This window comes from Nomia melanderi, chromosome 8, assembly GCF_051020985.1.
Source record: "Nomia melanderi isolate GNS246 chromosome 8, iyNomMela1, whole genome shotgun sequence".
Classification (NCBI taxonomy): Eukaryota; Metazoa; Arthropoda; class Insecta; order Hymenoptera; family Halictidae; genus Nomia; species Nomia melanderi.
In genome coordinates this window covers 6,066,849-6,093,050 of record NC_135006.1, presented here as the reverse complement: position 1 = coordinate 6,093,050, position 26,202 = coordinate 6,066,849, and the positions used below count along the sequence as shown (strand labels likewise).

Sequence of the window (26,202 nt, the reverse complement as noted above, 5' to 3'; positions counted from 1 at the left end):
TCATCGTCAATAATTATTCATATTGTTGCGTTTGACGATTATGTCTGTCATGGAAAAAAGATTGCGGATATAGATATTTGTTACTTGATATTTGTCAGATACATACTACATATATGAACCTAGTTGACAAAACAATATGTCGTAGCTTAGTATACATGTTTACTGTTGTACGTCATTGTTACGTCCGACTTATTCATCTCGAATTATAAACTAATCGACAGCGAAGCGACTTATGATAATCCCATAATTACAGACCAGGTGCGCGAGCACTCCGAAATCTAACTAATCTGTATAATGGTTATCATAAAACATTTGGATGCCACGTGTAACGCAGCGACAAGGTGCAATCGTAAAAACCCTTAACCATAAAGACCAAATAAATAGTTACAAATCACGACGATAACGAAACGAACCTAGACTTTTGATAATTTCCCATTCTAAGACACAAAATAGACACACCCGCGACCAAAGACAAATCGCAACTTTTCTCCATCAGAACTAGACAGAACACTGAGAACCCTCTCGAAAGACACAAGTCCACAAACGTCGCGAAGCCGAACTTTGTACGAGAGTCCTCAAAATCTGTGTAGTTACAATAAATTGTTTCTTTTAATTAACAACTCGCCGTGTATCATTCCCAATTTACACAGAAACCCTTCCGTATGTTACGATAACGTAACAGTCATATTATTGAAAAATTGATTCCTTTTGATATAACAATATTCTATGGAATATTCATTGGGAATAAATCTCGCAAAGTAAAATTAGTTCATTGAAATAAACCAGATTTGTGATTTTAAGGTATGAATAGTCAGGCGGCGAGATTCACGTGACTCGTAACTCGGTTTCAATAAACGGTTCCGTCTAATCGGGAGGCACAGAAATTTAATTCAATTCCCAGACCAGAAATTCGGCCGCATGTCGAATCGAACTTAATTACCAAACTTGTTCGCGCGAAACGTTTTACGAGCCGCTTCTAATCTTTGCACCCTCGGGGCGCGTGGGATGAATCCACCGATCCGCGAATGCAACAACGTATCAACGGTCCCCACCGTTTTTTCCCATTCAAATCCGACGTGTTGCGCGTTGCAACGCAGCATCCCATCAGACAAATCGAAATTTCGATCGCGTAACACTATCGGGAACAGCGGAATCGTTTCGGAATTTCGAAATGTTTGAGACCTCTTCATTTACCTACTAACAGCCTTCGCACATACACGAACGCGTATCTGCTCGATTTTAATTTTAAATCTCCCTTTTCATTCCTTTCCCTTTTCAAATTAAAAAAATATTTCATTCTTTTTTCTTCTAAATTTTTCATGCTTCTCGAAATTGATAGACACAAAATGAAGCAACAATTTCATATCATTTTACGTTATCAGATTTTGGTACTTTTACAATATTAAGAAAGCATATTCAATATATCACGATTTTAATGAACATATTTTACAAAGCTTTAACTACTTTTAAGTTCTAGAACTTCGAAATATCGAATAGAAAGAAATGCAGATATAATCGATGTGTAGATCTTCATTCACCTACGAATCTATAAAAGAAAATACCTAGAGCTCTACATCGCAAATTCACCTTGTTAATAAAGAATTTATATTTGAAGTACCCTTTACGACCTTTTCTTTTAGTTTTCACATTGTTAAGTAAATTCCTCTCTTTCCGCAATTTTGATCGCCACTCGAAAGTGTTAATAAAACTCGGAAACAATAGCGGAACGTCCGGTAACTGTTCACGGTGTTCGATCAAATCCTCTTTTATCGTCCCTGATATCTCGATCCAGGGAGACATAATACCGGCAACCTTAACGCACGCCACTGCCATTCGTCACATTTTGCGGGTCAGGCTAATCGTTTCGATGGATTTCGCGGTCGTGTACAGCGGTCGTGCGGCCTTCACCACGAAACGAGTACACGCGTGTCCGCAAATGAGTTTGACTGGCCAAGCGCTTGTGCGGGTAGGTTGCACGCGTATCGAGCGTCATGGCACGTTTACAATGCTCGATCCTCTCTCGTTTCGGAAAAATTCAAGTCCGAACGAGTAATCGTCCATTCTCGGCAAACTATGTTCACTCGATTTTGGAAACAAATGCTTCGTTCGCCGTACATTTACGGACACTCGCTCGATTTTTGAAACAAATGCGTTTTTGGCAAGCATTTCTGAATGCTTAACGAATGGTGACGCAATTTTAAAAACAAATGCTGAAGCAAGATAGAGCAATTCAATTTTTAAATTTATCAAAATTCAGGGTAGAATAATACAAAGTCCTTCTAAATAAGTCTATTATATCTTTGCTACTTTTTATTCCAAATATGAAAGTTTGACGTCATCGGAATGACGATATCCGTCTTTAAAGGGTTACCTGAAAAATACGTGCAGGACTTTAGAGACTTACAATCATGAAACGTGTGAAGAAATATATTTTTCGCGGAATAGAGTTTCAAAAGTCTTCTACCACTAAGAGGCAGGCAACCCTGGAAGCGTAAAAGATTGGGTTTACCTAACTTTTTTAGTCTATAAGTATTTAGTAAAGAGCCATGGTTTTTATAGTGAATATTAAGAAACACTTCTTATGTTTTTCATTGTTCAAAAAGAACAAAGTAGTAATATTATACATCGCTGCATCGATCTGAACCTTGTTATCCTGCATTCAGTACCAACATTTCTAAGCAAAACGAGTGTTCGTAAAATTAGTATCGAAAAGAAGATGAGGAAAGATGAAAATTGGACAACTAGACCCACAATTTTCAGCCTAGTCATCAAATGCTGAACAATATTAAACTTGCTGGAATTTGTTTGACGATGAATGGTTGCTGATCATGCATTCGTTTGATTGGTGTAAACACACTTTTACGACAGTAACACGAATATCAAGCCGGTCCTGTGTCCCGACCAGACAACAGGGATTTGGTCTCTCTTCGGTCGGTTCGATTAAATTTTCCGGGGAGGAAAATGAAACGAGCCCCAAAGCATTACCAGCCGCTGCTCCCTGCGTTGCAGCGCAAATTACGCGTATGAGGATGCACAAAGGGCCCGTCGCTTCGAAAATTAGTTTATTATCGGATTGTATCATCAGTACAGATTCTGGAACGGATTTTGTATACCCGTGTGTAACTGAGATTAGATCTGGTCTCTTCTTTTCACTACCTTTTGTTGCCTGAGAGAATTTTTGGAGATTTCTCGAACTTCGGAATTTTCTTAATACTGAAACTACCAGACGGGTCAAAATGACCCATTTCTGATTTATTCTTTTTGTAATTATTAAAAACATGACCGATGTAGCTCTGAGAAATTATTAAAGAATTTGATTTGGCAGTACGCAAACTGAATTGTAAATTAATTAAAGTCTCAATAGATGTGTTCTTGGAGATTCTACAGACATATTTGAAAAAGTCAATTTCGTTGCTCGGTAGTGTTAGCGTTAAGGTTTACATCGGGATTAGAAGCAGCAACTTTTCTGATTACCAACATTCTTCCGAGATTTAGCTTAAAATTGAAACCATATTCTTTCAGATCTTTTGATATTTAGATGTATCTCATTTTTCCGTTCTGATTTATTTTTGTTTTAAAAAGATTCCTATAATATAATGTCCAAAATATTACAGAAGTTTGCTGATTCTTCAGATGAAGATATTAACCTTGAAAAATTGAAAATTGGAACAAAAATTTAAAAAATAATTGCATTTTCTTATTCAAGACGTACACTACTCTGATACACCAATTTTTCTCAATTTGCACACGAGATTAACAGAAGACATACAACAATTAATTAGAAAGAATACCCCGAAATTTGATACCAAATTCTGAACCGATTATCGCTGCCCATTATCGTTTTCGCTGCGAACGATTTGCAATAGCTTCTGTTACAAATTGTTGCACCTATCGGTTAACATTTCCCCTAATCAACAGACTTTGCGCAACGTGATTGCCACGGTGAAATGCACTTGTAACTGGCAGCTTCCTAGTATCCGTTACGCGTAATTGTTTCGTGCTTTAGCCGCGGCGCGTAACGCAGTTAACTGGAATAGCAACTTCTCTGAATAATCGGGCTTATGCAAATATGAAATTACGAGAAATATTCGGATACGAGTCGTTCGGTTCACATTATAAATGGAGTCCGAGCGTGTGTAACCGTGAAAAGGGACGGGGAAAAGGGGTAAAACGGAGTGCATGATGCTCGAAGATACAGGAGGGACGAATAAACGTTGCGGCGTTTAACCGGTTGATTGATATTTTACAAACAGCTCGTTGCTTCATAGAAATTCATTCCTGTTGAATTAATAGGGACTTGATTTAATTAAAACACTGGCATCGAGCCGCAAATATTATTTTCTTCGGGGGTGGGCACATTGTGTTGGCACTCCGCAATACTTCGCGTTACACGAGTGCTTGAGAATATTTAGTTAGTTGCAAACGCTCGTCTGCGATTTAAGGGAAAAAAGGGGAAATAAATTGCAAGCTACTCCTTTGTGATTGTTACTTGAAGCATGAATAACATTTTCAAAATTATGATAGGGGATGGAGGAGAATAACTTTACGCCGCGGAAGCTAGTGGAAAATGTAGAAGGAAGCTCGTTCGTAGGATGAATGGAAGGTAAATTGACTTCAGGAAATTTTATAAAGAAAATCATATTATTAGATTGTATTGTAATATTTTTCTTACGATTCAGGTTAGTTTCTTTACATTTCTAAAGTTATTCTTCTTTTATTCGGATTATTTAACTTTCTGTTATTGTCAATAATTATATTTTTCTCAACAACGATAGCAGCTTAACGGTGCAAAATAGAAGCATAGGTCCAATTGGAATCTGTAGGTTAATGATTAATATTAGTTTCTTTTTATTAAAGATACATTTTCTTACTAATACTTTGTATAACAGCTAACAATGTACAGTGTTCTGTCGCCAATAACGAACGTGAAAATCTGAGGCGCGTCCTGATTGGTGCGTCGGCGGAATTCCACTCGTACATAAAAGAGATCACTAGTGAGCCAAATATTATTTTTCTTTTTCCTGCAATCGCATGGCGAAAACTCTGTATGGATTACATTTTGAAAATAAAAATCGAGCAAAACACAAGAAACGTATCGTGTAAATATTTTAGTATTCTGAGAACTGAATTTTCACACCAATAAAACCACACTTTGTAAGCATATCTCCGTAAGCAATGGCAACAACGACAAAACATAGAAACATAGGCGACACTGGAATTTATAGGTCATGGATTAATATTAGTCTCTTATTATTAAAATTATCTTTTATTGTTCATATCTTGCAACTACGCCTTCCTCAGTAATAATAGCAATGATAAAACATAGAAGCGTAGGTCAAATTGGAGTCGGTAGGGTGATGATTAACGGCAAGGAAGCTCCAATTCGGAGGGGGTGTAGAATTTCAGGTTGGGGTCCGCGACATTTACGAGGCGGCAGGGCAATTGATATTGGACAGTTATGTAATACCATCGCTTGGCATCGTTTTCATTTGACGACGTCTGGCCCCCCACGATACAGCCGCGTTTATAACGCGCTCGCGTCGCACGACTCGGCCGATCTGATTTTGCGGCGCATCCAGCCGGGTCAAGTGAACCGTTCTCCCTCGCCGATTTCTAACGTTTACAAGCACCGATAATCCACCTCGGAACACGCTTTCGATTTTAAATGAATTTCTAATGAAATTATAATAGTAAATATTTGTTACTTAAAATTTTACATTAGGGTTAATGATATTTAGCTTGGAAATATACGGAGAGTTCCTTTACTTTGTGGAAGGTTCCATTTTGAATAATTAATTTTTTATCAATTTCGAAGTAATTGGTTTTTGATGAGAACCGATGGAACTTCGATGTTAACCTAATTTATCGCATCTTTCCGTCAATGAAATCAATGTTTTCTTTAACCTAATTTCCGAAATTTCCGAAACACCGTCCGTTGCACTAGAGTTGGCACTTGGGACGGCATAGAGACAAGTGGGGTTGCCCGTTATGTGCTTTGCTCATAAGTTTAATCCGCTATTTGTAATCGTATTGACGAATAACAAATTAGTATCGAAAATTAGATGATAAAAGATGAAAACTAACTAATCAGACCAAATTGCTAACTTTCGTGCAACGGATGGTACATATATAATAAAATTTTTGGAAATAAACGAATTTTATCAGAAACCAATCTTGAAATCAAACAAATAAAAATCCTCCTTTCAGTGAGATTCGAATAATGACGTTTCCCATGAGCATATAAAAATTCGAAGAGTTTGAGTTACGACACTGTTTTATTATCATGCTCTAGCTTCAAGAATATAGGATCTGCTCCTATCCCGGCGGCCATTTGCATTCGCCGTTTGCGCCCACTCGGAGGAAGCGATTCGAGAGGTGCCGCGCCGATAAACGGGTTCGTCAACGGGCTGTTTTATCTGCCCGGCTGATTTACCGCGCCTTGAGCGGCGCAGCGCGTCGCGGAATTACACGCGCCGGTTGCTTTAGTATATCGGTGGAGCGGCTGACGTACGGCACGCGTCTATTTTCCCTCGGCCTCGGCTAAATTGTAAATTTCTCCCGTAAGCGACGCGCTAAATCTACAAGATAAGTACGCCTATCGCGACCCCGACACACCATTTACCCTTTTGAAATACAACCTTTGAAGAAAAGCGCGGCGTGTGCGTTTCATAAACGTTTCAATTAAAAGTAACGCGCGCAGGGTAGATTAATCCTTCAGGGATGACGCCCTATATTATCAGTTTCTATTAATTCTTTCTGTGTCTCAGTTTCATCTCTGAGGCGAAAATGGAAAATTCTGAAAGGAATTTCTAACTGATTAAATCGTTATAACGCTGTATTAAGTATTTAATCATTTCGTGTTATATCTGTAATGAAAAGTTACAAAAAAAATATTCACCGTAAAATTACAGAATGAAAATGGCTGACGAAGCTGAACAAAACAGATTAACCCTTCAGGGATGACGCTCTATTTTCTGTTTCATTCAATTTTTTCAAATTCTTTCTTTTTCATCTGAGTCTCATCTACGAGGGAAAACAGGAAATTTTTAAATTGATTTGTCATTGATTAAACTGAATTAATTGATTCGACACTGGATTAATTATATAATAATTTTTAGTAGTACTAGGTTAAATTAAAAAACAAATGTTCCCCGAAGGATTATAAAATTCTCAAAGAAATAAAGATGGCTGATGAAGCCGAGCAGAACACGCGATGCGGATTAACCTTTCACGAGCAGTTCCCCGGGTTTTCAATTCTTTCATATTATTCTTCCTCCGTTTTTTCGTATAACTGTCTTTAATTCTAGACAATAGTGCCAAGGAAATGAAATAATTGTATTTTAAACGCGTTTCCCATAATTATAGTCCAATCCATTGTATGGAATTAATAGAATTTCGATTAACTCGTTCTAAAACTTACCTCCAGTTGAAGTTTCTCATTCAACACTTCAACAGTCATTCCACATGAAATTGCAACCAAAAGCACGTAATACTAACAATAAGTTATTATCATATTACAGTATTCATAAATACATACACAAGTGAATAGTGAAGCTTCACATCAACTTAATCATTATAAAAAGCAATGAACCATCGATCGTCATAAAAATCGAGGCTACTCTAAAATTCTAAAGAAAAATTCCCAAAATATGTAGCGCACAAACCTATATCTACATACTCATCTTCGTGGAAACAGCAATTTTAACCCTCTTAGCCGTAAAATAACCCATTTGCTCGGAATCATTCCTGGAATCGAGAACAAGAATCTATTACCGAGCGAATCGAATTAGAGATTAAATGTTCCGATTAATACTGCAACGAAGGATTCCGAAATTAGCGGGTCTAGCCATCTATTCCCCGGGATTGCGACTTACTCGCAGCGTCATTCGAGGTACTCGGCAATTAGAATAATAAATAGACCCGTCGCTTGATAAAGAGCTGCGACGAAATTCGCGAAGATGCATAATTCGCGGCATGGGTCGTACAAAATTCACTTTGCATATCGCGGCGCTGCAACAGAGGAATTAAAAACGCTGGTCTATGGTGATGGTGCCAGTCTTCGTGAATTTTCGTGGAAAATACAAATTTTCTAAAGGATTTTCGGGAAACAATGCTTACGTAGAAACGGATTTTTTTTAATAACTTTCATAATATTCAAAAGGATAAAATAGCAGTATTCTGAAATCCTTATGAACGTTTCTGTGCTTTATATTCTGTGCATTCGTGTTTGTCATAAAAGCATAAAATTCGTTGCACAGTGATGTGCTAGTAAAAGAACGCTTGGGAATTCAGCTTCGGGAGCGATGAAAGATCAACTCTTTAGAAATGGCACATGGTACCGTAGTCTGTCGGAAATTTGAATATTTTTATACTCTTCATAGTTATTTTTGATTCTTTTTAATGCAGGCGAAAATTGAGATTAAATAGTAAATAAAAAAGAAATAAAAATGTTTTTGAGCGCTAACAATGAGAACCTTAAAAAACATTGTATCATGTACAGACATTGTTCCAGAAGAATTAATTCGTTACATTCGAGTATAGGAACTATCACAGCATCTATAATGTCTAGACGTTGTATAAACTGCACCTCCATTGCCACTGTTCAGGTTCAATTCATTCATTCAATTCATTCAATATTTAAAAAAGAATAACTTGGTGCATGAGACACACAATGCGTATTATAAAATAAAGGAAAATCAAAAACATCTAATACATTTAATAAAAAACCAAGGCAAGCCAATCTGCACTAGTTGCAACACAATAAATTCAATGAAAAACGTAATTATATTCTGCCAAATGTATCAACAAGAAAGAAGAAGATTCAAAATCCAAGGGAACATCAAAGATGCTGCACATGCGTCTAAGGACTCTTGCAACAACCTAATCCAGTTTCCAAAGCACAGGAAATTAATTAATTTCATTTAAATTGATGGATATGCGTGTATATATAAACCTTGTAGTTGCTAATAACCCCCGTGAGGCTAATGCAACTTATAAAATAAAAAGAAAATGTCGAAAGTGTATAAACACAAAGAAATTTTTGTATGAACAACAGATAATGAAGATCGAAGGAAGGTATGGATTGGAAAGGATTGAAAAGTGCAAGAAGCACAGGTAGTTCCAGGAAATTTCCAAAAGATTGAGGGATACATAGAAATTTCAAGCGGCGGCTAAACGCGCGGACTGGATTAGCGAGACGTTCGAATAAGCGTTGGCTTACGCGCCGGGCCGAGCCGTTCTCTCTTCAGACCCGCCGAAGATTATCGTTGAAACTCGAGCACTTCGGGATCAGAAAGTTTCTCGTGCACGCCCGGATTTCCCTGGAAGAGGTTCGACGAAGCTATCTCACGGCATACGTCCGACCAATGACAGGACATTCTACTTTCTATACAGTCGCGTTGCCGATACACGGTAAACGTTTCTGTGGGTATTTTTACAGAGGAGCGAAGAAAAGTTTCGAAGAACTTGAAGCGAAGAAAACATACGTAGTGAAGTTTGATGAAAAGTTATAAATGAACTTTTAATGGCCCTTTTAATTGCATAATATTATAATGCTTTTCTTTTGTGATTAAGACCTTATCTCTTCGACGTTTTCGAGTTTTTATGTGTGGCGCGTTTTTTACCCCACGTTAAATTGTTCAACAAAATAAAATTTTTAAGTTTTACAAATTAATAATAATTAAACTTTTGAATAAGTGATAACGGAAAATATATTGTAAAAAAAATTTAATTTAGGGTGTCGAATGGATTTTGCAGTTTCTGACTGAGTATAGCTTTTTCGCAAACCCCTAGCATTTGTTAGGTAGCAATTAGCACTGTACACTTGTATTTGAAGAATGAGATTAAAAATGTATTATAAAGTTAAATGAAATTATAAAAAACTGTAAATTACTTATACACTAGATACATGAGCGTGAGCAGCGTTTGTTAATGATTACGAAAAAAAGTTTGAAGTTTCAAGGTGGTTCTGCACGGAAAATAGGTCGAAACTATAGAATAAAATTGTTTTGTAATTGGCTTCGTTTGTATTTTTAAATCAGAATATTCCTCGAGGCTACGCGTGCGTACTTCACTGCACCAATTCGAATTCATGCTAAATTTTTAGTTTGGGAATCACATTAGCTGAGCTCAACATTTTTTCATCTGTAATTAAAGTTTTCCCATAGTAATTTTATATATACTTAATGAAATTTCAATTTTAATAGCCAATGGTACTTTTTACGTATAACGAATATACTCGTCGTAACGCAAAAAACTAGTATTTCTTCACGATAAGTATACTCGTGTTGAAATTAAGTAGATTCGGTGTTAATCTATATATACTTCCTCATTAGTCAACTTCAAAGAATGTCGCCGATATCTCATTCAAAAATATCGAATATTTTTAATAAAAGAATTTTTGAGTGCAAAGCATTGACAGCAATCACATCCCCAAACAACAATGCATCAAACGTCTTCGATCAATCAAAGAACGTGCTATCGATGCACAACAATAACCAGTTATTTGCCAATCTACACACAATCCCCCGAACAGCGCGCGCTCTCAATGACAAAACAAAAGCGTCCGGTAACAGAAACAGCCGGTCGCTCCCCATTTTCGTTGTCCCGAACAATTTTTCACAACCCTATTCACCGCACGGGTTCATTCATCATTCGAATTCGGTCCCGCGAGGAACGATAAAACAATTATTCCACGCGGCAATATTAAGCGATTCGCGCTTTGAGCGTAAAGGAGGGCGGGTACGCGCCATTATTTCCAAGATCCATTCATTACGAGCGACGAAGCCGTCGGAAGCCGAGCGACGCGTTCGACACGCTCCACCGATACGATCGAGACATCGATTCTCTTGACGGCAACTAAAAACCAACGACGAAAAACGTCGAAAACGAATAAAGTCTCGCTGGGAAACGGGGAATTCGAGTCTTTTGTGCGCCCTTCTTTCTTTCCTTTTTTTATTTTTTTTTTGTTTTTAATTCTTTTGTCGTCTGCACTTCAATTTTTTATTTCATACTTTTTTCCCGTCTCCCTTTTATTTTTCCATTTTTCAGTTCTCGCCGAAATGAGTTGTTCGAGCTGGCGGAAAGATAGAGGCCGAAATAAATTCGTCCGCGACGGGAACGAGCTCGGCCGGATGGAAATTGAAAAATGACAATCTGTTTTAATTAACGTGTCTGTCGCGTGTTCTCATTAATCCGGCGGCCAGTGACGCTCTCTCTTTCTCCCCCTCTCTCTCTTTCTCTATCTTTCCCTCTTTGGCCCGGCGACGGTCGGTTTATTTATTGAAATTGAAGTCGCGGTTTCATTAAATGTCGCACAATTATGAAGCTGATGGTGTGTGGATTGTGGAAAAATTTTTCGATCCCTCGTTTCGTCCGTTTGTACGTCTTGTGCAAAGACGTTCCAGAAAATCAATCGATGTATTGTGTTCCCACAAGATTAATATATTTATTTGTACGAATTATATTATCGTATAAGTAATTAAAGAGTTTAGATAGTTATTTATTTAGTCAGTTACAGAAGTTGTATTTATATAAATTTTCAATTTTTGCGTCATTGTATGTACCGGGTACTTGAACTGTTGCTGGTCAATGCGCTTGACACAAACGACAAGACTTTAAAAAATCGACCAGAAAGAATTAGACCTTGCTTTTGTAAGTAGTATAACAGCTTACACGAATCTCCTCTGTTTTTCAATTTCCCAGACTCTTTCGAAAAAAAGAAAGTGAAATTTACTTATATTATAATTATATTAGATTATAGGTAAGTTTCCTTCAGAACACAACAGTTAACACTAAAACTACCGAGCAGTTAAATTAGCAACTAAAATCCAAAGTACTCTTGGAGTTTCTACAGAGGAATATCAAAAAGTCAAAAGTATTTTTATTGAGACTTTAATTGATTTAAAATTCAGTTTTTGTATTGCTGAAACAATTTTTTTAATAATTTCTCAGAGAAACATCTGTTATCTTTTTAACAATTGCAAAAAGAAGACATCAGAAATAGGTAATTTTTACCTGTCGAGTGGTTTTAGTGTTAATCATAAAAAAAATAGTATTCGGTACAAACTCAAAATATTCGAGCTGAATTTTTGCCACTTCCGTTCGAGAACTTCGTCGCGTGTCTGGCTCGATATTGTATGTCAAAGGGGTTAAACCGAACACGCGGATGCCGGGTGAAGTTTCCACGACGCCGGATTAAAACGGTGCAAACGAGCGACGGCGGCTGCCGGCTTTCATCTCTGCGAAATTAGTATTTCGCTTTTAACGAAAGGTCTCGCATCTGTCCGCGCACAAGGCTTATTAAATTTTAAGTGGCTCGGGATTACGGGTTGGTCGTGTATCTACTCGCCTACGGTTCGAGAGGGACTCCTCGAGGATCGTTTATATTGTGCATGATAAATCGACGGAAAATCGGTGCGCGCGAGACGGAAGGAAACGAGGAAACGCTCTCGAGGACCGCTCCAGGCACCGAACGATTCGAGGCAACGGCAATTAGCCGCTAATTGCTACAATCGTGCCGCACCCTGTCGTCTCCAGGGGCAAGGAGGACAAAAAAGAGGGGAAAGAATCAGTCGAAAGGCTACTCGATGTCGAAACCCACGGCTGAGATCTTAGATTACCTCGCGATCGATCGAGAAATACGCGACGTTCAATTATTTTCCGTCTTCCTTTCCTTTGTCTTTCCATTTTCGAATGGACAGTGAGTACGATTTTTGGGAGATGAATAGTAACTGGGTTAGGTTCCAGTAGTAAAGAAATTATAAAAATTTCGCGTTGAATACGGTAAATTAATTATATGAATGAATGTTGATTGGTAGCAGAATTTGTGTTTCTAAATAGGGTTAATGGTAAAGAATACGTTCGAATTTCATGCGAACTCCTCGTTTTTTAATGAACTTTACGTGGTTAGAGATCATAGGATTAATATTATTGTTTGACTGATACAGATTGTTTTAGTTTTTTGTTTATTGGGATTGTTTATTGTGAAATTTGTTTAACCCCTCGCGCTCCTATGTCGAGCGTGACTCGACATCAGTTTTATTCACAGATGTGCTTCTTTGTCAAGATATTTTAAAAATAGATTATATTATTATGTTATCTTCATAAACTATCTATGTTTTAAAATGCATTTCAAATAAAATATCATAATGATACAGAGTTTTCGAGGAAAAATGCAATAGAAATTCGGAGTGCAAAGGGTTAAAATTCGAATATATGCTTTACTCCTCGATCCAATCGAGAATTTAATCTCTGTTAGTGTGGATCACTTTGATATTTTTATTTGAACTATATATTTTGTTCATACCCGCATTCAAATATTTTTTCACTTTCTGCGAATATCATCAAGATAATTTTATAACAGTATCAAAATCAAGAACATCGTACAACGAACTTCTTCGAAAACAAATTTCCGTTTCTTCTTGTTTTTGCAAAATAAGTTTACAACAGAGATAACCTATTAAATAAAACACTCGATATAAAATCGTTTTCCATTACCCATCTTGTATCATTCCCGAATCCGGGACCGTTCGAATCCATTAACAAACTTGCACATAATCCGCGGGAAACTCGAGACGGATTTCATTTCTTCGGGTCGCGCGAGCGCGTCCTAATTTCTTGCCAGAGAGCTGTGCAGATTTTTCGATCGAATTTCCGTCTCGCGTTTCTGGCCGGCGTCAATTACCGAAACTCGATCCCTGCCGTCGACCCGTATACTCAGCGCAGGCCGCGCCGCACAACGATTCCGCCACTGTTCGCGAACTTCCGAGCGAAGTTGGCCGTTTTGCATTTTCTAACAGCATCGCCACTGAGTTGCGAATGAATTCTGTTTCCGGGAGGGTTTGTTTGCTCCAAGATGGGGCGCTCGTAAATCAGCCTTAAGATCACCGGGAATTAACTTGCCATTCGGGTAATGAAATACTTCGCTTCCCCGAAGAAGCGTGGCTCGAATTTCTTTGTTTTCTCGCTAATTCGACAACCTTTTCTATCTGAACTTAATAACAAGAAGAAGAATCGCTGAGTTCCCTGAAAAGTTCCAGTAGATTCGAATAGATAAATAAGTCTTTACTGTAATTATTTCTTGTGAGTTGTGAATGGTTTTAGTATTTCTGAAGTTTCACTATTAGTAATAATAATGAGAAGAAGAATCTTGGATTGTTAGTAAGGTCTTACAGATTTTTGAGTACATAAATAAGTCTTTGTTGTAATTTTTTCTCGCGAGTATCGGATGGTTTCATTATTTTTTCAGTCTTGTCACTGATGATGATAGAAAGATGAATCTTGGATTGTTTGAGACGATCGTGTAGACTTGTACATTAATAAATAAGTCTTTATTGTAATTTATTCTTGTAAGTTTTGGATGCTTTCATCGTTTATTAAGTTTTTTACAGTAATATATAATTTGAATTATTTTCGAACATAGTATAATTGAAACGGTACGATTCGTCCATCGAATAATGAAATTTTTATTCTCGATTTATTCGAGAAAACTTCATTCCTATAAAAGCTATCAAAGATTAATTTTTTGGAAATATGATTATCACGTCGCGTTGTTCATTATATAACATCTAAAGTAGCATAACTGTTGATAGGTTTAAATAAATGGAAAGATGAGAAAACCCTGCGTTTCATCTAAATAAAACAAACAAGTCATTAGAAATCGTCGCATCGGCAACGATTTTAAAATCCGATGTAAATCATAAATTTAATTCTAACACGTTTCAAACTTCATGTAAATGCGACCGAACTATTCCGAACTTACCCCGTAACCGAATCCAAAAAAAACAACCATGATCACCTTAGTCACTGCTCCAGTATTCAGACCGGTGGTCCGAAGTTCGGCTCAGTTTTCGCAAATTCTCTTTAACGACCCGTTCTGTTGCAGAGTTGAACTCGACGTCGCCGTCGACCAGCGAGCTCGGCGACTTGGTGGAGGAGGTCGAGAACGACGAGCTGAATAAGGACACGGACGACGATGAGGATGCGGTCGAAGACATCCTTTATATGCGCGGCGCGTCTTTTACGATACACTTAGACCCGCCGCCGGAGAACGCTACTACGAATTTAACGAAGATTAACGACGAGACCAGCGCGCCTCTGGATCGAGTCGAGTTAGGAGCCACGTCCCAAGTATGTATGCACCTCTGGGTCCCTTTAGGTCTGATACACACCACAGTGAGCATTGGACAATTGCAATGCTGAACGGGCTCGGAAAGTTGCATTTATGAAAAGGTAGGACCGAATCGACCCCAAGAAACGAAGATGTTAGAGACTTTTAAGATGAGCTTGAGAATTTTAACTTAAAAATCAAACTTTTTTATTTTTCACTTTTGATGAATGAAACTTTCACTATCATGTTTGTTGTGTTCTTCTGGTTAAAATGACACCAAACACGATGGAATTATGATCATAATTGCTTGCATAATAAGCCATTGAAGTTTCGGATATAGAAAAGAATTGCGAATAGAAAAGAAAGGGACGTTGAAAGCGCCAAGTTCGATAATAGTCGGATCATGTTACACTATATAACCGCGATCGGTTGTCGAGCGCTATCGTATGTTAAAAAGAACTTGGTGGAGATCTGGTGGTGATGACGATATTGCAATTATCTAATGTTCACTGTATCAGTCTATTATCAAAATAGCGGCACTTGGCTTATCACGTTCATGCCGACACTTTAAATCAGATTTCGTCCATTTGGCGGCGAAATTCTTAAAATTTTTGAAAATATTGAAATTATCTATGAGTAAATTAATTTTCAACTGTATGGTAATTTTTTCTGTTTACCAAACCAATTTCACGAATTATTTATTATATAGTATATACACGCCGTTTAGTGTGATATCGAAGTGTGAGTCACCGGTTGACGCATCGGTGTTGAACGTGTTAATCATGGGCGTGCTGTAACATTCGAAATATACATCCTGTGTATTGTTCAGGAGATGTGCCCTGAAATGAATGTTGGATTATTGAGTGATAGAACTAGTAACACATTGCACTCGATAGGTGACTCTCAGTCACCATTTGATTTCATACAGTAAAACTATAAAGTTTGATATTTAATATTATACCTTATATAATGCATCAATTTGAGAAATATTAAAATAAAATAGCTTTGTTCCTCAGTGTACGTGTAATTTCTCTTCGAGTTAGTTTCACAAAATACCGTCTTTATCTCATTAGAGAATGTTCAAATATTTCTAGTGAAAAACTTCGGAGTGCAAAGGGTTAAATTGTGATGCAGGGAAGTTTGGAATATTTAATATTATTTCCCTTTTCTGAATTGTTTTTATAATTGATTAACTAATTTTGGGAAACGGTGAAATTGTTTATATGCTTGGAATATACTACATAAACATTTTTCTAAAAATGTAATGGTAAAGGTCGTAATAAAATTTAATGCGACTTTACTTAACTTCTAGTGCGTTGAAATTTTTTACGGAGATATTCGGATTTTCTTTTATGTTAGTTACTCTTAAAAATGATGCTAAATTTTAGCAGGTTTCATTTATCTCTTTAATTTTTATGCACAAGTTAAAAGCACTATATATGTGTATAAAGAAAAAAAAATTTTTTAAGTTTGCATGGAAAATTGAATCTGTTCTATACTGTCTTCGAACTTCTTTTGATCTCGCGGATCAGAATCGATAAAATAAACGTGTTCATTTTAGTGCCATCTAAAACTGGAAGTACTTTCCCTCTAACTTAATATTTCAACGAGCATTTTGATAATTCCAGATTCGGCGTATGGCACGGAATCTGAAATGACTCTGAAAGGAGATAATAGATCGGTCGGATGTGTGCTCGTAAACCCAGAATATAGTTTGCCAAGCCTTAGTGCACTGACTACGAAGTTTATAGCCCTGACCAAAAGTGGTCAAAGAGTGTTTGAGATAGGAAGTAAAAATATTTGTAGGATTCACCCGACTATTATTTTCAAATAATCATTCTTAAATTGATAGTAAAATTGCGGAACAAGATTATTTCATTTAATCATGTTTTTAAATGTGTTCTAAGATATACCTTACCTATTACAAATTTACAAAAAAATGATTATCTTGCTACTTATTATAAAGAAATTTACAGTTAATTTAAAAAGATAATTGCTTTTATGTTAATAGAAGGACCTTCCGAAAATTTCATTTATTCAGTTCCTCGAAATTAAGAAAACCATTTTATTTATAAGAGTGTGAATGAATCCTTTGAATATATAATATTTACGATCAAGATCTGTATTCCGCCTATGCTGTTTGCATTTTCTGGTAAGCATTTTTCTCCCTTCGCCATAAAGTTTAATGCACCGTGGACCAGTGTGTCCATGTAATTAAACATCCCTTGGAGACCTTTTAAATCTTTATGGGAGAAGAGCCGAGAACTTTTCCCTAAGAGCTGTAACTTTTTTACCTTTAAAATATTATCCCGGCACACTGCGAATTCTTCAACTTTCTGGAAGGCCGAGCTTTCATTTAATCGCTGTTAATTATATGTTATTCCCAACGACAACGAAAAGACCAAACATTATTACATAACATCTCTAAGTTTGAGATTTTTTCTTTTTGGTAAATAAACGCTTACTTTATATTATGTTATATTTATTAATCTCAGTCTGGATAAAAAGAAAATTGAGACACAGAATATACAAATACAAACGAATATTTTAATACAATGATTAAACAAATTTTGCAATTAATTGGCTCGCTTCTTTATATCGTGTTATATATGTTGAATTATATAAACATTATGTAGACCTAAATAATTTTTCAATACTATAATATAATTAAATCAAATTAATAGTAGAATTAACTATAGATACAAGTTCACACAAAAAATATGAACCTTTATTCAAGAAACAAAATTATATTAATAAATTATTTTAAAGAACACTCAAACAGATCTTTAAACGATTCTTCATAACGAATTCACTTGTATAATTCGATACTTTTTGCTAATCATTCAATGGATTAATGCAAATTACACCATACAATTACAAACAATTTCAAAGAATATTCAAATAATTTTTCAAACGATCCTCTACAATGAATTCACGCGCATGATTCGATATTTCTCGACAGTCGTTCGGCTCGCAATGCTCGACCCAAAAATCATTGAACCGCAACAACCCGCGACTACATACCTATACATCGTACAGCAACAAAAAACACGTCAAAAAATTGTTGAACATTATTTTTTCCCAGTTAGTCGCGGATCTATTTCATTCGCCGGAATTCTCAACGCAGACCGCGAAATTGGACGATCCTCAATTTATTTCGGAACATCCAAGCGAAATTTCATTGGAAATACACTCTTCTCGCTTTTTATTTTTCATATCATTGCTTTTTCTGGTCGATGATAGTTGCTCGTTTCTCCGTGAACCCTCTTTTCACTGAGTTTTTTATTCACGCGCGTTTCAGTTCCGAGCGTCGCACTGTTGGAAAGTTATTCCGGATAATTGGAAAATCGTTGAAGTTGTTTATCGAGCTGGCTCGGATCTCGGCGTCGGTTCCTGTATAATTTCGCGGCCGGTACTTGCATATCCGGTCCGCTAGAATCACGTATCCGCCGGTCGCTCGCCGGCGTCGAAAATTTCCGACAGCACCGCACGAACGCGGCAACTTATCGAAATAGAAATCTGCGGTGTTCGAATCACGCTGTGAGTGGAAACGATGAGAATTCCAGTGATGGGTTCGGTGTACCGATGAATATTGCAATCATTGATAAACTGTTCATACATGATGATTTTTTCGTTGCGAAGCACTCGTTTGTTGAAATTAACGGTTCGATCAAATATTATAATATATTGAGGTATATTTGCTTCGTCGATTTGTGGAAGAATGGAATGTAGGTTGTGACAGTTTTATTCTTTTCTTTTTGATAAAGTGAATGTAATGAAGTAAATGTAGACTCGATGGTTTTTTTAAATAAAGTTCCGTGAATTTAACGTAACTTTATTATTCTTTTCATATCAAAATACATTGAGGCAAGCATACAGATTTTTCAATGGTTGAGGAAGGTTTATGTTTGGAACGGATTAGTAATCAATTAAACGAATAGATTTGATAATTTTTATAAATTTAAAGTATCCAATATATTTCTTTTAAATTTAGGTAATGTATCACATTGAAGAACAATTTTATTTAAACATTTATACATTTTCCAGTTGTGGTATTTTTCGCGAGTAGAAATATCACATCCGTTTACCAAAAATTCTCCGAAAATGGCCAAAAATAATATATTACAATAATTTCAAAAATAGTAAATTTTTCTCGAATCGTTGCGCTGTAAATAAATGCAAAGCGCAGTGATTTGTTCGTCCGCATCCGTTTACGGAAACTGCACGTTTTCATCGAAATCCCGGTAGTTTGTTAGACACCAGCCGTTTTCACGCAACCCCAGACTTCCTCCGTCCTTATTCAAAAGGTCTTCCGGATAAAAACGTCGTGACGCGTGCAACAGGTCCGTGTACAAGCACTAGTTCGTTCTTCGGCCGGCCTGGGTCTCGTTGCTTCCACCCTCAATTCGCGATAACCACGGGAGAAGTATGGATCGATTAACGGTGCACGAAGCTTCTGGCTGCAGACGGTGTCTTTCCTGAATAATACATCGACCAGGAACAATGGAGACATTTTCCAAAGTTTGTCTGCATCGGAACGAGTCTATTCTTTATTTCACGATTTTCGTGAGTTTGAATTATTACAGAATATTAACAAAAAAATTGAAAGCCGTTTGCATTCAGAAGCCCAACGAAGTATTAAGTATAAAAGAAAATATTATTTAATTGAAAATAGATTCTATACGATGATCAAGGAATTGTCTTAAAGATATTTAGAATTTTTTAATCTTTGGAAAAAGTGCAAAATTGGAGAAATATACAACAATGTTTAATAAATATTCAAATGAACTCGTTTACTCTCTACTTTTCTATCAAATAAACAATTTATCCAATTTCAAAGTTCTTCAATATTTAACGTTTAAATCTCCCATAAAATATATCCCCGACAATGAACAATATTTGCATCCCCAGAGAATTAAACAATTCCTCGCATTATCCTCATTACAAAAGCAACCTCGTCGATTCACCGAACGCATTCGCGAAGACCCTTACAAATGACATTTCCAAGCACCCTCGAAATATCGCCAAAATTCCCGCTCGCGTCCGAAATGAAATTCATAAAAACGACCCAGTTCCCGAAGGAGCGGGACACTCGACGCTTCATAGCAGTCTCCTCGAGTCCTGGAGAACGCTCGAGCGCGCTTACTAATCGTGAACCGCAATCCGTTCTCTGTTCCAGGGGCCGAATTTGGAGCAGAAGCTTCCGTCGACGATGAAGAGTATAGTCAGCACAGAGCCGGCTTGCTCGTTGGATTGCGGCTCGGCTGGAAATTGCTACATCGAGCAGTCTCGAGGCGACGACGTCGAGCTGGTGGCCGTCGACGGGGCCGAGAACGCGGCGGATGATGCCGCGGCGGTAGCCGCCTCGATGGCGATGGATCTCGAAGGGAACGACGTCGCCCCGAGACGGAAGCAAGGGTCCTTCAGACAGAGATGTCAATGCCCCCTTGGCAGAGGCGGCGATCGATGTCAGCTCGGTGAGTGATTTTCATTTAGCTACGATGCACCACGGCGATATAAGTATTCGGGTACTTGGCGCAACCTTGCTAACCCTCGTGTTAGCAACCGACAAGTTTACATTCGTTTGAACTTTGATATTAAAAGGTTTTTGTGAAATTTTTTCATTGTCAAAGTACGAAATGATGAGGTAATTCTTGCGTTAACCCTTTGACTCATATGTTATGCTGGAGATAACAATGCAAATTTTTTATAGAACGTTGGAAATTGTTTTAAAGAGTACTACATTTTAAAGTATTCAAGACAGAATTTAACGTTTCATACATATTTTATTTATTATTATTATTATAAGAAATTAATTGACTTCCCTAAAATTAAATACAAGTTCACAGCCAACAACATTGAAACTCAATCGAGAGCAAAGGGTTAATGTTAGGTACTGGAAAAAGTTCGTTTGGGTTCTTAAATTAAAATTGAAACACACTGAACGTTTTTGTAAAATTTCTTTATTTGATTTAATTCCAACGGCATATACATAACTTGCTGCTAATAGCAGTTTCATTCATTAAACTAGTAAAATACTAATTGACATCAGACCTGAATTCATTGCCAACAAAAAAACCGCGCGCACTTTTTCCAGTACCTAATACTTACCCCGTTGCCCATGTGTATCGCGTCTCTGCAACGCCTCACGGCTGAACAAGAAATAGGGGTGAGGTGGGCTGGTATATAGAAGGTATCTTATAGTTCGTTGGCATCAGCTAGCACACTTACGAGGGCAGATATCTATACTTACTTGGGTAAGAGCCAGTGCTCGAGCGGGCCCGGAATTCATTGGGCGGCGCTCTCTAGAGATTGATGGAAGAGGATTCGATAGGGGTTGTTTAATTATAGCTCGAATCGCTTTTTTCTTAATTAGACTCTTATTCAGCGGGGTGGATTGGATATTTCTGCAATACATTGACTCTAGTATTTCTTTGTTGATTGGGTGATGACAAAGCAAGGTTTGGAGGTTGATAGATTTCGTGGGAGTTTTAATTGATGATGGACGTAGGAATTCATGAAATTTTATTTTATTTTTTATGGAAAATTTGATTTTTTAGTAAAATGATACAATTAGAATATCGTTTCCTAATACGTTAGAATTAAAGAGCTAGGGTTAGAATTTTACTATATTTTTCCATACATATTTTGAAGTTACAAAATGATGAAACAGTTGTAAATATCGTTATGCAGTAACGAAATTCTGATTTGCTTGTTATAGAAAAACTCATTAAACTTAATCTTCTTTCTATCACATACTAAACAACTTTCCCTCGTCCTGCTGACTACCCCTCAAACGATATCCCGCGAAAGAGAATATTCGCAAAAGCAATTTCCCGAAAACTCTTCAAAAAATCATCGTACGTTTCATAGTATTTTCTCGTTGGTTAAATATTTCCGCCGCGCTAATCTCGTATCGATCCGACGGATCACCGTCCGCTCGGTACCCGAAAATCCTCAACTGTCGGTTATTTATTTGGCGCCCGGGTCATCCATTTTGCGGTTGATCCGGGAGACTATGGACAAACGCGGAGATGCATCGGCGTCGACGGGTGGTCGGTCGCTATGAAATCCTGGGCGAGGCTCTAAAAGCATAGATAATCGGAAAAAGAACGATCCTCTGACCTAAAACTCACGCGTGAATCTGGTATGTGGCTTGATCCTCGAGCGAGAGACGCGACGTCGTTGAGTATATATCACGGGTAAATAAATAAAGAGGAAGCACCATCGGGCGTGTCTCTACAGCATTTCTCTCTTTTTTACTTTATTCTTCTCTTTTTTCCTTCCAATATTTCCGTGCCAGCGAAAGAAGGGGGGGGGGGGGGGGGTAAAACATTTCCCGCGAGCACGCCGCGGCCGTCTTGACGTCGAATCACGTCGAACGGCGTTTATTTATTGGGTCACGTCGCGCAGAACCGATTGAAGGCGCGATATACAATCCCCGCAATGACGATCGATAAACTGACGAACCGCGAAACCTCGGGATCATTCCGTGTCCCGTCTCTTCGGTTTTCTTCCGGGTCGGTCGGTAAATACGCCTCGTCCCGAGAGAGACGGGCATGAAATTTTGATGTCTACTGTTGGGGGTTTCTAGATGTATGATAATCTAATCGTGAATTGTGATTTTTTATTGATTTATATTGTGTACAATGGTTATTTGAGTATTTGGATGGAGTTGTTTGGTAATATGATTTTCATTTTAAAGTATTAGAGTTGATATTCAATGTAGATTTTAATGGCCATGTATTCCTTAATTGGTTTGTAAGTTCTTCTTTTGCAAATATAAGTGATCTTTTCGTTTATCAATTTATTTTGGGTAAAATTAATGTACATAAACGTATTATTTTAGTGAATTCCATATATTTGGGATTCAAAGATAAAACATGCTTAGCCATATATTTTTCATTTCAGTATGTCACAGTAGATTGCTTCATTTATCGATAAGTGACGCCAAGTTTAATATTCTTGCATTTATTATTTTTTAAGTAAAAGTTGTTTTCATATGTTTTTCCTGTTTGAAGATGTAAATAAATAAGCAAATCCTGCGATAAATATATCACTTCGTAAGAATAATTAAAGATTCTCGTATTTATCAATTGCAGTAGATCCAACGATGTCATAAATACTGAAAGAGAAGATATAGGAAAATTAAGAATCTAATATTCATTTCCCAGGACGGCCATTTATCGAAACCACAAACGCGAGTACGGTCTACGTTCCTTTCGCATATTCCAGTCAAACAATTGGAAAATTGGTCAAATGAACCTCGTGTAGTTACTCAGCAATGTAAATTATACTGTCGAATGAAAAACGAACGTTCAACTTATGCTAGACGAAAAAATGACGTATTTTATTTATAAAGGATAGTATCTAGGATTACTAAACTCCTTATTTACCAACTTTTAAAAATATTTTGTTCTAAAATACTTCTACAAGACACGTTGATTCCTTTATTAAATCTAATACAATCACTTATATGTTTCAAACGCATTTCTACCAGATGCGTTAACTTCATTAATCCTTCGAAAATTTCTTGAACTTCTAAAGACTCCATAAAAAGCTGAATTCTGCACCAAAGTTTTAAATGCTAGAAAATAAAAACATAATATATAAGTGTTTCTTTATTCGAATAACTAAATTATTCATTTTCACTTCTCGATTTTAGACACCAAAGCCATTACATCGGCATTTACCAAGGATTAAATCTAACATAACGAACTGTCAAATTAATTTATAACAGCTACAAAAATTAATTTATATTTTACAAATGTGCAAAATATTTATAGTTATATGTTGTAATTTATACCGCACAATTTTACGAAATATTTACAGTAACTATGTTTTCTTTGAACAATCTTCAAGTATATAAAGCAAGGGTAGCAATGTAAAGTAAGAACGACACAATGCAGAGCGTACAGGGTTCAACCCAACGGTGCAATTCGTCGGTGAATTAGTCGAGACGATAATGCACGTCTTCGCGACGTAATGCGATTCAAGCGCGGAGCTACTTCCGGGAAGCTCCTGGATGAGGATTGCGCACGCTGCGCGCATTGTGGATGGAACGAGCGGTACTGCAATGGCTTCGGTGACAATACATCTATGTAGTCGATACGAATGTGTTCGCGATACGGAAAACGTCACTGTACTGGCCGGATTTGTAATTAGTGGAATGTGGATTTTGTATGTCCGTGATTAATGCAGCAGCTGTCTTGTAACCAACGATGAGAGTTGGGGGATGATTACTCTAATTAACGAAACAAGTCGTAACTATCGGAAGAAATTATTTTATATATTAACTATTGTTAAAAGTAGAAAGGGCGAATCATTTAGTATTTGAAACTTGATCTTAATTAACCTTTTTTCATTTATTTTGTTTTTGTATTTATAATGAATTACTGATTCTTAGTTTGTATTGTGATTTACTGAACATTATGTTTGTCTCGCAATATTTCATAAAATTGAAGGAAGAATATTCGAAATTTTATATATAATTAGTTTCAGTAGTTTTTATTTCGCTTTAAACATACTGCCGACTCGGCGGAATGAATTTTCATTTAATTTCTGGGTTGTATGGATTCCCCTAGGAAAATAATGAATTCGCAGAGTCATCCACAGTCTAGTCACGAGGCAATCCGTGCTGCGTTAAGTTTTATTTTTGCCCAAACAATTTTATGTTTCCGGGATTAAACTGGACTCGTGGAAATAATGAAAAAAGTTCGTATGAATACGTGTCTCATCTGACCTTGTTCCCAAGTTGCAAAAAGTCTTTATTGGGTTGGTACATATGAAATGTCGTTTCGTGCGGGGTATAGCGACATTTGTGTTAAAAGAAAGTATAACGTTACTCGGAAAACATAATTGCGACTCGCGTAATCGGGAAACTTGCAAAATAGAAAGTTGATATTATTAGGTCGTCCCACAAGTTCGTGCCGTGCTGTGTTAATACTTCTAGTGTTATGTTTTGTAATAACAGAGCGATACGCGACTAAACTGTTTCAGTTTAGTCAGCAGAAAGTATTCGAGGGCGACAGGTTGTGAAGTTATAAAAATTTGATGTTCAGTAAAATATGATTTTATATGGTAGAAAAATAAACGACACCAACTTACAGGGCGATTTAATATTCTAAGTAGAGTACAATCGGAGACAGTAATTCTATTTATCACAATAGATTCTTTGAAATTATATAAATTAAGTGATCGACGGTTGACACTTCTCGGAATTGAAACGAACAATGAAAGCGTTATCGAGACATTAACGGTATCTTCTCCTAGCAATGCGAATTACTTTCCGTGTTCGTCAAACGGCAGTAAATTAGAAACATAAATTAGAAGTGTCCGACTCGATTCACGAATTTCATCCTCTGAACTTCCCGCGACTAACGTTTGTCAGACATTTACTCGGAGAGTGAGACACTGGTCTAGTACAAATAAATGTTTGTTCCATTCAATTATCAGCTAACTTTATCTGGTCGGATTTCAAATTGCTCCCTATTACCCTCTTTTCTGTAAATACGTTCTACCCTGCTCCCCGAATTACCTGATGAGAACCCCTAAATTGGTCTACTCGGCTATACGCGTATTGACGCAATCTGAACGATGTGTCTTGTTATAGTCTGTATTTCGGAACTCGGGAAATCAGTCATAATGATTCGATGAACAAATTAACTTCATAATGTTTTTAAGATATTAATCTGTAGGAATATATAAAAGAAAAATTGATTTTTCGAAATGTTCAAGCTAGAATAGGTGTTCAATGGTTAAATAGGGCATTTAAAATGTTCCAAGTAAAAGCATATTTTCAATCATAACGAAACGCTAATATTCATTCATTGTTATTAGCAACAAAAACTCGCCCCTAGAACATTCATATGCTCGTAAATGGAAAAATTGCAAACTTAGGAACAACAACTTATCCTCCAACGAAGAAACCATCGCCAAACTGAATTACAGTATTATTGAATACAAGTAGCAATGAACTGTATTTTCAAAATGAAAGCTTAAAACCCCCGGGGGAAGTCTACGAATCCATACTTCAAAATTTCCGAACTCTTCCGCCGCATTGAACAACGTTGTCAGACACGTGAGACGCGTTC

At 37.0% G+C, this 26,202-nt stretch overlaps 1 protein-coding gene across 6 annotated transcripts in view; it reads left to right on the top strand.

Moving 5' to 3' along the window:
* The window catches only part of LOC116426547 (pikachurin), a 294,970-nt gene that overhangs the window by 110,446 nt on the left and 158,322 nt on the right, over nucleotides 1-26,202 (top strand). For 4 of the 6 annotated variants that reach the window (XM_031975636.2, XM_031975635.2, XM_076370219.1 and 1 more), the window contains 2 exons: nucleotides 14,885-15,129; nucleotides 20,289-20,586. In XM_031975636.2, coding sequence (XP_031831496.1) covers nucleotides 14,885-15,129; nucleotides 20,289-20,586 — 543 coding nt within the window. Of the gene's footprint in view, nucleotides 1-4,527; nucleotides 4,604-6,510; nucleotides 6,561-14,884; nucleotides 15,130-20,288; nucleotides 20,587-26,202 lie in introns of those variants that run through there. The other 2 variants (XM_076370220.1, XM_076370221.1) reach the window with 2 other exon arrangements.